Source organism: Bison bison, unplaced genomic scaffold (assembly GCF_000754665.1).
Source record: "Bison bison bison isolate TAMUID 2011002044 unplaced genomic scaffold, Bison_UMD1.0 scf7180017864482, whole genome shotgun sequence".
NCBI classification, from domain to species: Eukaryota; Metazoa; Chordata; class Mammalia; order Artiodactyla; family Bovidae; genus Bison; species Bison bison.
The window spans coordinates 6,498,998-6,510,574 of record NW_011495042.1 but is presented as its reverse complement, the minus strand read 5'-3'; the positions used below and the strand labels follow the sequence as shown (position 1 = coordinate 6,510,574).

Here is an 11,577-nt window from a genome sequence, read left to right as displayed (position 1 = left end):
GGAAGCGAGAAGCCGCAAGACCGATTCCTTTCTACTTCCGGTGCGTTGCGTTCTCGCGTTTCCAGAGACCTGAGGCGGGGGTGGGGTTCTCATATTCTCGCGAGAGGCGGGAAAGAGCGCAGGGTTTGAAAGATGGCGGACGACGTGGACCAGGTGAGTGTCTTCTGAAGCGCCATCTCCGAAGCAGCTTACTTGTTCCCGGGCCTGGTTCTGCGCGGGTTTGCCTACCAGGGTTGCGTTTTCCAGTGTCACAGAAAGGTGGCCAGTTGTGCCGCCTCTTTCTGGGTCTTCACGGCCTCAAATCTGCCTTTTGGCTAACCGCGCCCCCTCCGAATTTTACGTCGGGCCTTGAGATCTTTTACTGTTCGAAACCCGCTGAAAACTAATTATTCCTCACTCTCGCCACTTCCTTTCTCTTGAGTATATTTGTTTGCCAGATACTATTTAAAATGCATCAAATTAATACGTTGGCCCTTTTTTACTCCTCGCAATAATCATGAAGGGAGGATGCTGCTAAGTCGTGTCCGACTCCTGCGAGCCCGTGGACTGCAGCCCGCCAGGCTCTTCTATCCGCGGGGTTTCTCAGGCAAGAGCACTGGAGTGGGTTGCCGTTTCCTCCTGCAAGGGGTTCTTCCCGACCCCGGGATCGAATCCGCGTCTCCTGAATTGCCAGGCGGATTCTTTACCCGTCATTTGTAAACAGGGAAACTGAGAATTAGAGATGGCACGGTTTTTAATCCCAGTTTCCAAGTGTCAGAATCAGGAGTTGAGCCCACACGCCCAGAGTCACAGGCAGTGCCTTCACCCATTATTCTATACTGGATGCTAAATACTGATATATTCATCTTACGGGCCAAATGGCGCCCTAAACTCAGCCTGCCCTGCGCTGCATTCATAATCCTCCTTCAAACATTGATCTCTGCTTAGCATTCTCTCGTATGTGGTAGTCATTAAGTGTATGGTCTTCAGTCTACTAAATGATACTTGAAATAAATGTGAAGTCCCTGAGAGAGTGACTCCCTCCACCCTGAGATGGGGTCAGACAGTTCGGATTTTGAGGGAACAGAGTCATGTTATTTTGTCCTAACTCCTCTCTGTCTTCTTCGTAATCCAGCACTTAGTGTTGGGCACTGCTCTGCACCTTCATACACTGTCCTTCAAGCGTCACAACAGCGGTGTTAGGTAGGCGCTATTGGTACACGCGTTGTGCAGATTAGGCGACTGGGGCGCCGGGGGGCTAAGCGCTCGCCCGCTGCCACACAGGGCGCGGGGGTCCCGATCCTTCACTCTAGTCCTGTAGCGCCACTCAGCCTGTTTCTTTCATCAGCAACAAACGACCAACACTGTGGAAGAGCCCTTGGATCTCATCCGGCTCAGCCTGGACGAGCGCATCTACGTGAAGATGAGGAACGACAGAGAGCTCCGAGGCAGGTTGCATGTGAGTGAACTGACCCCTTGAAACAGTTTCCCTCTCCCTCCTCCTCTAAAAGGTGGAAACTGTCTGCTCTGGAAGAGTGTGCTGACTGTTGACCGGAAGGAGGTGGAGAGTCACCCATATTTCTAAAGGCCAAATGCGGTGGTATTTTATTCATATTTTTAACATTTTTTCCTCTTAATGGAAATGGTGTATGTATTAAAGAACACTTTCATTTCTTTCATTTTTTCCTTTCTATTTTTTTGTCAATAACATTTATTTGCTCTCCATTCTTATTTAAGTGTTCTTTAAACTACTGACATATATATACATATTAACTTGTGTTTTGTTGTGAAAAATTTTAGATAGCACAGACACACGTAGAGTAAAAGTAGAATGCTATTTCTTCTACCAGTAGCCTTTCCTTCTATTGGGTCTGTAATCTTCCAGGTCTTTTCTCTGTATTTACGTACACGAGCATGTGTCTGTGTGCAAATACTTGCACTGTATACACTGATGACTTTTCAGGATTCTTGACGCGGCAGTAGTGACACCAGAATCGTTTTCCATTTCTTGCTGCTAAAAGTAACGCTGCTTTTTATACGTAGACCTTTGTTTACATCTGCACATATAAATATTTCTGTAGGGTTGGTCCTTTGACGTGGTTCCATTTATTCATAAAGAGAGTGTATTAAAAGATTTTGTCTCTTGGTAACTTATTTCTTTGCTGAGTGTGTTCTTTTTATCACTGCCATTCTACCCTAAAGTACTAGTTTTTATCCAGCACTAAACCAGGTGCTGTTATTCTGAGTGTTTTGCCTGTAATATCTCATTTAATCTCTGTAACAACTCTGTGAGTGCAGATACTCATTATCCCCATTTTGCATTTGAAGAAGCTCAGGCTCAGAAAGGTAAAGTTACTTGATTAAGGTGACAGCCAGTAGAAAGGAGGGCCAAACTAGGAACCTAAGCCATCTGACTTCCACTGTCTCTTCAGTACCATGATTCTACCTAATATGAAACCTAAAGGTAAAGAACCTCCTGTGCTAAATCTTAAATTGCAGAAAGGAAGATGAGCCCCAGGACATGGAATAGTGGCAACTTTGCAGAGAAAAATAGAACTGAGCTTTTTTACCTGGGCCAGTGGCACATAGACAGGCCCTCCCGGACGGACATGTTGCCTTAACTCTTGGAGGCTTCTTCAGCCCCTGTGTGGACTCACTCCCCTCTGCACTGGATGCCCCCTCCCCGCCCCGCTTCTTCAGCCCCTGTGTGGACTCATTCCCCTCTGCACTGAATGACCTCACCCCGCCCCACCCCGCCTTTTGTTTTGGGGCCTCATCTGTGGATCTTTGCCCTTGTTGGTGTGCTTTGCCTGGCACTTCCCTGTGTTGCTAATTGGCTGCTCTTATTTTGATGTGAGCTGGTGAACCATTTAACACTTGACTAGAAGTAACTGAAGTGGGTTCTAAACAAGACCCTCTGCCCCCGCTCTGGAGGTTCACCATTTGGTCAGATGCCTGAGCTTTGGAGCGTAGATTGAGGGCATCCCTGAGTATCCGAGCTGCACTGTTTGCTGACTGTGCTGAGCAGTTAGTTCTGGCGAGGCTGTGAGATGCGCAGGTGCTGCTCCACGCGAGTTTACTCTGTGGTGTTGTCTGGGACAGGGAGGTTTGAGTGACAGCATCTTGTGCCTTTAAGAAACCAGTGCTGTCATCTTAGCAGTTACAGAATTTGTTTTCCTTTACTATACAAAACTTCAAATTATTTTGAGTAAATTCATCTTTGACCATAAACAGTTTTATATTTGTGTTAGGTCAGTTAAGTAATCGTGGGAGATGGTCTGCAAAGAAACAGTGTATTAGCACAGCAGGGTTATTTTTTATTTGCATGTAAAGTTTGTGGTGTAAGTATTAATGTTATGTGTTACTTGTAATTGATCCATTTGCATATTGTAAGCCCTGTTTATTTTTTCCTAATTTGCTTATTAAATTTCTTGGTCCCTCACCTTCCCACTTCAGGCTTATGATCAGCATTTAAATATGATATTGGGAGATGTGGAAGAAACTGTGACAACTATAGAAATTGATGAAGAAACATATGAAGAGATATATAAAGTAAGTCATGCAGTTCTAGTCAACACGTTCAAAATGTCAATTCTCAGAATTCAACAACTTAATACTTATTTATGGAAAGCCTTTCATGTTTTGATACCTATTCATGGGCTCAGTAGAATGTAACAATTAAAAGCAAAGGCTTTGGAGTTGGACAGACCTGGGTTTCCAGTGTTGGCTTGGCCGCTTCCTACCTGGGATATGTTGGGCAGGAAGTACCTTTGCAACGTGACTTCCTCACTGCTGGGCAGGAACACTGGTCACTTCTGTTTGGCTTGCCAGGATGCATTGAGATACGGCTGTGAGTAACGTTAATACAGGACGATGTTTTGTTTGATGTGAATTTATCTATCAGTACTTGTTGGAAACTAAAACTGAGAAATTAAAAAATATTAACTCATTAAAACAATAAATCTATCGCATGTTGATGTAAGTAACATTCTCATGAATACTGACTATATTTTCTAAAACAAAACATTTAATGAAGAGTGTCTTTGTTTTATGTTTTGCAAATGCTTGTCCTAATAGACAACATTTAATTGCATCTTTTCTTCTGCATTTAATCTGTTGTGCTACGCTGTGGTTGAACATCACACAGATAGGTTAACTGGGATTGACAGAGTGTTTTTGTGGATGCTTGCCTTTGATGCTACACGCAAACTCAACGAGCAGTAGTTTCCTAAAGGTTAGCTGTAGTGTGGAATCTAAGACTACATCGGTGAACCTCCGTACTCTTGTTATATGTAGGTTCATTGGTACCTTGCACTTGGAATGGATCTTGTATATATGCATAATTTTGTTACATCAAACTCTGGTCATTTGGAAAGTATTAGTTCACTGAATTATGCAGATCTTCCATATATTGGCACATTTTATTCTTCAGTCTTGTAAGTATTGAGAAGCCATCTCTGACCCTCCTCTAGTATCGTGCTTTCCTGTGTAGGCTCAGGCCACAGGGCCGCTGGGATTCATGTCTTGACTCTGTTGCTTACCAGCTCTATAATTTTATCAGTTACCCAACTTGTCTGTGACTGAGTTTCCATGCCTGTAAAATAGGGATGGTAATACCGACTCATTTCATACTACGGTTGAGGATTCATTGAGAGATTCCGTGAAAAGCCTTTAGACGGCGACAGGCACATAGTAAGTGCTCCGATGTTAGCCTTTGTTGGTTTTTGTGCTTCTGCTTTATCCCGGCTCTCCTCTTTTCAGGCACTCTTGACTCCTTGGCTAGTATTCTTTTTCCTTCTGAACATGGATGGATTTTTTTGTTTTAATGTGTGTTTTTCCCTCACACGTGTTAATTGGTAGTCACTGTCTGCTCTAAGCATCAGTCTGTGATGACAGCACAGCATAAAAGCTTGAGCTCTGGGTGAACAGATCTTTGTTCACATCTTGGCTGCTGCTGATGAGTTTTGGAACCGTGGGCAAATTCTAGAAATTCTCTAAGCCTCGAGGACCTGCTCAGTAAAATGCCAGTACAGTAATTGTGCCTTCCAAGATGCACTGCATTTGGTGCTTGCGAAGCTGGCAGCAGGTGATGGGTGGTGGCCATTATGATTATGGATAAATCTGTGTCTTTTCTGAGCATCTCTCTTTTCTAATATTCTTACTGCATAAATACCCACTTTGGATGTTATCTTAAACTCAGTACATCTAAAACTAGACTCCTGGTGTTCTTCACCTTCAAAATGAGGTCATTCTCAATTCCTTGTTTCTGATCGTGACTTTCTTAGTTATTTGGACCCTTTATCTCAGAGTTTTGTATAACAAGTCAGCCCAAACCTTAGTGTCTTAAAAGCACATCCACTTACCAGCTTGCAGTTTCTGGGGGTCAGGTATTCAGACTCAGCTGGGTCTTCTGTGTTAGGGTCTCTCATGAGGTTGCACAGGGTCTGGGGTCTCATCTGAAGACTACAGGTGGGAAGGTTCCGCTGCTAAGCTCACTTTGATGGTTGTTGGGAGGATTAATTTCCTCAAGAGTTTTGAAATATGGGCAGACCCAGAGCTTGTTAGAAATGCAGGTTCACAGGCTCCACCCTGGCCTATGGAGTAAGGATCTCTGGGCATGGAGCCAGAAAATGGCCTTAAAAGCTGTTAAACAGGTGACCTTATGCACAGTAAAACTTGAGAACGCTGAGAGATACAAAGAGTTAGATCCATTCATGGCTGACAGATAGGTATACTTGATTTAACATACTAAATTTATAGGTATTACTTGAATTTACTGTTCAGGGTTCTCTTTTTATGTTCCAGTACCTAAGAAGCTCATAAAACATAGTTTTTACATGTTAAAAAAAGTTCTGGAACCCTAGCTATTACCAGTACTTTCTGCCTGGCACAGAAACAGTTCTGTCAGAGCTACATGGAGTCAGCTGTACAGATTCCTGTTAGCTAAGAAGGACAGGTTTTCACTGTCCCTCCCGCCTGCACTGCAGCAGAGCAGGGACAGGATGTCCGCCACCATAAACACTCGCTTTCAGAAAAGGGGAGGACCCTGAGCAGTCACTGGTCCTTCAGTGATGATCCCCTGGGAGGCGTGAGTAGTGAAAGTATGACCTGTGCGATATTTGGGACATACTTATACTAAAAAAAACCTTACTCTTTCTTTGTTTAGAACTCTTTATTGGTTACCTGTATTTTTATTGTTAAATATGGGAGCTGCAGAGTGTTGACAGAAACACTGAAGTATGCTGGGATATTCAGTTTGTCAGAGGCTTTTGTTAGCCAGTCACCGGATCCTTTGTGAGTGCCATTTCTTTAGAACTTAGGACTTCTTGTGTTTCCCGTCTGTTTCTTTCCAGCCAGCTCTTTGGGCCCGTAACCCCGAAACCCTTCTCTCGGTGAAACTCGCAGAGGCCTTTGTGTCTCTAGTTACCCACCTCTAACGTGGGCTCCTCTACAAAGTAGTGTTGGCTGCCCCGGGTCACCTGCTAATGTAAACTTGGATGGGGAGGCAGCACCCTTATCTCGTCTTCCCCTTAGGGCTGAGTTTGTTTAACTGAGAACATGGACAGGGCTGCTTTGTGCCTCGGAGCTGTTTTTCTTGCTTTTTGTCCACAGTTTGGAGTCTAAAAACAGTTGGCTTTTCTGACCTTATGAATTCTGTTTCTTATCATCGCTGCTTGAAAACCTGCTAGTTATTGCCTGAGCTCATCTCTTCCTTACACTGCCCTGCCCAGCGCATCAGATTAACAGCAACACTACCAATGTTTGGCTTTTTCCAACCTTTTCCCCAGAACCTAGGTTTGGGACGTCTTTAGGCTACTTTTTAGCTACTTTCTAGGCAACAGTTTTGGGACTGCCCTGGTGGCTCAGACGGTAAAGCGTCTGCCTACAGTGTGGGAGACCTGGGTTCGATCCCTGGGTCATGAAGATCCTTTGGAGAAGGAAATAGCAACCCACTCCAGTACTCTTGCCTGAAAAACCCCATGGACAGAGGAGCGTAGTAGGCTACAGTCCATGGGGTCGCAAAGAGTTGGACACAGCTGAGCCACTTCACTTCAGTTCACTTGAGGCAACAGTTTTACTGAGGCGTGAGAAGATTTCAGACCTTCCTTGTCTGTTTCCTTACTGCCTAAGGCTCGTCCCCTGGCTCACACAAAAGATACCCATTCCATACGTGAGTGGATTAGCGCCACAGTGAAGCAGCAGGGGAGGATTTTATTTGTGCCCACAGTCTCTAGCGAGGCTTTAGCTCGGTGCACCAGCCCTCCTCGTGCTCAGTCAGGGACCCCCGCTTACTGGCTCTGCCGCCCCCAGCGTTCTCCGTAGTCTGAGTCCATGTCGGGGGGAGACCCCAGAGGGGCCTTTGTGGGAGGCTTAGGGTCAGCCGTCACTCCTGCTCACTTCTCATTGGTTAGAACCCGGGAGTGTGAGGAATGTCGAGCTGTGTGCCGGGAAGAGGGGCGACGGGCTGCCTGGATGGCTGCAGCCCCTCCCCCGGCTGTGTTCCAGGAAAAGAAACACTCCGGAGATGGTTCTTTGTGTCACAAAGGTAAGTGACCAGGGTTTTAAAGCCATCTGTTTGTGTTACGATGAATCTGTGGGTTTTTGTTTCCAAATTTCTATCTCAGAAAATGAATACCACTACTACAAATCTGTACAAATGGGTTCTGTGTTTTGTTTTTTTTTCCCTCTTCCAGTCAACAAAACGGAATATTCCGATGCTCTTTGTACGGGGAGACGGTGTTGTGCTAGTTGCCCCGCCACTGAGAGTTGGCTGAAATGGAGAATTTATCCTGTGTGGAAGATGGCTATACTGTGATTGCCTCTTTGAATGTGGAAGATATTCAGGAGAGACCAATGTACATCTTGATACTAAGAAATAACCAAGAATTCTTCCACTCCTGAAATAAGTTGGTTTGTAGATAACTCACAAATTCTTCAGCTAAACGGCATTTTTATTTTTCTCCAACCCTTCCAATAAATGCGATCATCAAGATACAGAGCTTTTTCAGGAATTGATTTGCTCCACTGTTTTTTTGCACAATTTTTGGGTTTCTTCTTTAAATTAAATGTGTCGTTTCCGCTTTGGTTTTTAACGTGGTCTCCTGTCTTGTGAATTCTTTAAAAGAAGCACGTCTTCCATTCAGTTGTCCACTTGTTCTGCGTCTGCTGTATTTGCAGCACCAAGTTGAGTCCTGGGAACTGCAGTTTTGTGGATCTGTGTCCCTCCCTGGACCCTTCGGGAAGGCACTTGTTGAGGCGCAGTGACTGCCAGGCAGTGAGGGCTGTGCTGGTGGTGGCATACGTGTATGGGATGCCGTGAGCACGCAGGGACCAGCGCCCGAGCCAGAACCACCTGGCTGGGCAGGTGTGGTGGTGATGCCGTCTCATCGGAAACACTAGCACTGCGGTGAACGGTGAAGCCCGGTGGTATTCCTTCTGTCTGGCCTGATTTTCTAAGGTCGGGCTTCAGTGGTGGTTGATCCATTATGTAGCGCACTGTGCCAACATGCAGGGTTTTAAGCCATGTGCGAGAAAGATGCTTTCGTTAGACATTGTATAAAGTGGTTTCATTTTCTTTATTGTGCCTGTTCCTACAAGTTAATGGAGACGAGGAAAACAAGTGTGGGCAAGCCGACAGAGGCTTATCTATGTCAGAAGACAGGAGAAAACCTTCTGCATCCGCACACTTGGTCCAGGCTTCAGGGAGTCCCAAGAGGGAGCCTGCTTCCAGCAGCCTCTTCACTGTTGAAGAAGTGGGGCTGTGTTTGTGATGGTGGCGAGCGGTCGATCCTCTGGATCATCCTTCCTGAACAGAACACTGTTTCGGAGCCGCTGTCGTCGGTCCGTGTGATAATTGCCATCTCTTGTCAGAGTGCACCGAGCAGAGGCATTTTGTGCCTGTCTTCTCTGGCATCCCTGTGGCACGTCCTGCAGGACGTGACGAGAAGCTGAAGTTCCGTGAGCTCTCAGTTCTTGCCTGTGGGTCCCTGGCAGTTCCCGGGGGAGCGTGCGGGCAGCCCTGGCTCCTGATGTCCACCACAGGCTGGTGATGGCCACTCCGATTCTCTCCCTGTAGCATCTGGTATCTGTGCTTAATTCTTGAATGCTTTCTCTATTCTTTTCTTGGTCATCTTTCTGTGTTTTCTCCTAGAGTTGATAGGTTACATAGAACTGTTTTTGGCTGTGAGGACTACGGTCTGCACACACTATGTTTCTAAAAACCATGGACCTTACCATCTGACCCAGCTGCCATCGTGTGCACATAAAACCCAGCTGCTCTATACAAACGTCTGCTTAGTCCTGGCTGCTAAGATACAGGGGATAGGACTTCCTGGTGGTCCAGTGGCTGGGACTGCGATCTCAATGCAAGGGCTGTGGGTTCCGTCCCTGATAGGGAGCTAGGTCCCACATCCCACAACTAAAGATCCTGCACACCACAGCGGAGATTGGGGATCTGAGTGCTCAACCAAGACCTGGCACAGCCAAGTAAATAGTAAAAAAGTGTACCTGCAGGGTAATCCTCTGCGTGTCCCCAGACGGGTTTTGCGAGCCCTTACGGAGCTCAGGCTGCCTGCCTGGAGGGTTGGAGCTGGGGCCCAAGCCACAGTAGGGGCCATTCAAGCAGCTTCCTGCCAGGCTGCTTCTCCAGGCCTACAGGGGTGCTGCCCTCAGAGGGTGCAGTCAGAGGGCCCCAGAGCCGTGCCTTGGATTTCCAGGGCTGCACGGCACCCTGAGCTCCAGCCAGCTGGACGGCCCAATGTCACCGGAGCTGGTGACTGGTAGTTTCTGCAACGTGGTATCACATCACTCAAGGGGGAGCCTCTCAAGCAGATGCCATACCTGCATCCCCGTGTTGGTGGCTTATGGTCCCGACTTGTGGTTCCCCACGAACAAGGATGGACAGACAAAATGTGCGGGTACATACTCAGCATTGAGGTGACACGTGCCCCAATTGAAACCTGAGTAACTTGAGCTTCCCAAGTAAGACTAAAAGCATCAGCTGCAAATAGGCACTTTTCATACATTTTAAATAGTGGTTTTTAAAGGTCTGCCCAAATTAGGCTGTTTTCACACATCCTTCTGTGACAGATGTAGGCACATTGTGGAGCTATTGCAGGTTTGGTTCCAGACCCCCACGATACAGCAAGTATCACTGATGACAGATTACCATGACAGTGAAAAAGTTTGAACTGGTGCAGGAATTATGAAAATGTGACACAGAGACATGAAGTGAGCAAATGCTGTTGGAAAAAACGCTCCAGGAAACTTAATGCAGGGTTGCGCAAACATTCAATTTGTTAAAAAAAAATAAGCAATAAAGTGAAACACGATCAGCAAGGAATGCCTGTAATACATACCTACGCTTTAGCCTGCAGTCGGAGGGGAGGAATGTTCCACTGGGCGAGCGGTTGCCAGCTGTGAGCAATGCTCACCTGCACTGGATGGCAAGTCACTGGAAATTCCGGGAGTCACTCTGGCAGGCTCCAGAGGCTCAGTGATGCTTGTGTCCCTCGGCTCTGGTGAGCTTCGTGGATTTCATTCTTGGGCAGGCCCTTCCCAGTAGCAGATCCAGGATTACAGCCAGCTGCTTGCCAGCTGCTGAGCTTTCATTTTTGACTGGCTCACGTGCTGGTCCCTGCCTAGCCTTCATGGCGAGGAGAACCCAATATATGTTAGGATCAGAAGAGCAATGGTCCCTGAATCGCTCACTCAACTATTACGTGATCTCACAGTTCCAAGTGTTTTGCAAAAAAGCAGGGAAAAGAGAAAAGATAACGTGTAAAGGGCTTCCCCTGTGGCTCAGCATCGAAGAATCTGCCTGCAGTGCAGGAGCCACAGGGGACTTGGGTTCCATCCCTGGGTTGGGAAGATCCCCTGGAAGAGGGCGTGACAACCCGCTCCAGTATTCTTGCCTGGAGAATCCCATGGACGGAGGAGCCTGGGGAGCTGCAGGCCATGGGGTCACACAGAGCCGTCCCAGCTGCAGTGAGTTGGCACGCGTGCACCATGTGTAGAGGCCTTCATGCTGTTGCATCCGGGGAAAAGGGGGTCAGAGGACTGCCATTCAGCGCAGAGATCTGAGAGGAAACCCAGCAGGGTAGCTGAACCAAACTTAAGATTCCTGAGGAGAAAACCAACTGAAGAGCATTCAGTTTCTAGAAAGGATTTATCAAGTTTGCAGGTGCTACACAGATAGAGAGCCTGAGGCCCCTGAGAATGTAAGGATGACAAATATGACCTTCGTCAGGCAAAGTGCCCCAGAGGTTACAAAATTAGAAGTTAGATGGTGTATGTGAGATGGATGCTTCTCAATTAGACGTTTTTAACGTGTTCAACAACAGGGACGAGGGCAGAAGCATGGAGGTGAGAGGATGCAGCTCTTCCGGCAGCAGCGCTGAAAGCGAGGAACCTAGAGGACGGCTTCCCAGGTGACTCAGTGGCAGAGAATCTGCCTGCCAATGCAGGAGATGCAGGAAGCACACATTCGATCCCTGGGTAGGGAAGATCCCCTGGAGAAAGGTGGCAGCCCACTCCAGTGTTCTTGCCTGGAAAATCCCATGGATGGAGGAGCCTCGCGGGCTACAGTCCGTGGGGTGC

General features: G+C 47.0%; 2 protein-coding genes across 2 annotated transcripts in view; one reads left to right on the top strand and one right to left on the bottom strand.

Moving 5' to 3' along the window:
- The window catches only part of XPC (xeroderma pigmentosum, complementation group C), a 23,011-nt gene extending 22,918 nt beyond the window's left edge, over nt 1–93 (bottom strand). Inside the window, exon 1 of the mRNA XM_010862523.1 lies at nt 70–93. Coding sequence (XP_010860825.1) covers nt 70–93 — 24 coding nt within the window. The remainder of the gene's footprint in view (nt 1–69) is intronic.
- On the top strand, nt 79–8,072 carry LSM3 (LSM3 homolog, U6 small nuclear RNA associated (S. cerevisiae)). The gene is made up of 4 exons (XM_010862488.1): nt 79–153; nt 1,328–1,438; nt 3,436–3,531; nt 7,674–8,072. Exons 1-4 carry the CDS (start codon nt 133–135, stop codon nt 7,752–7,754), a joined length of 309 nt encoding a protein of 102 aa, XP_010860790.1. The 5' UTR covers nt 79–132; the 3' UTR covers nt 7,755–8,072.
- The last annotated feature ends 3,505 nt before the right edge of the window (nt 8,073–11,577 follow it).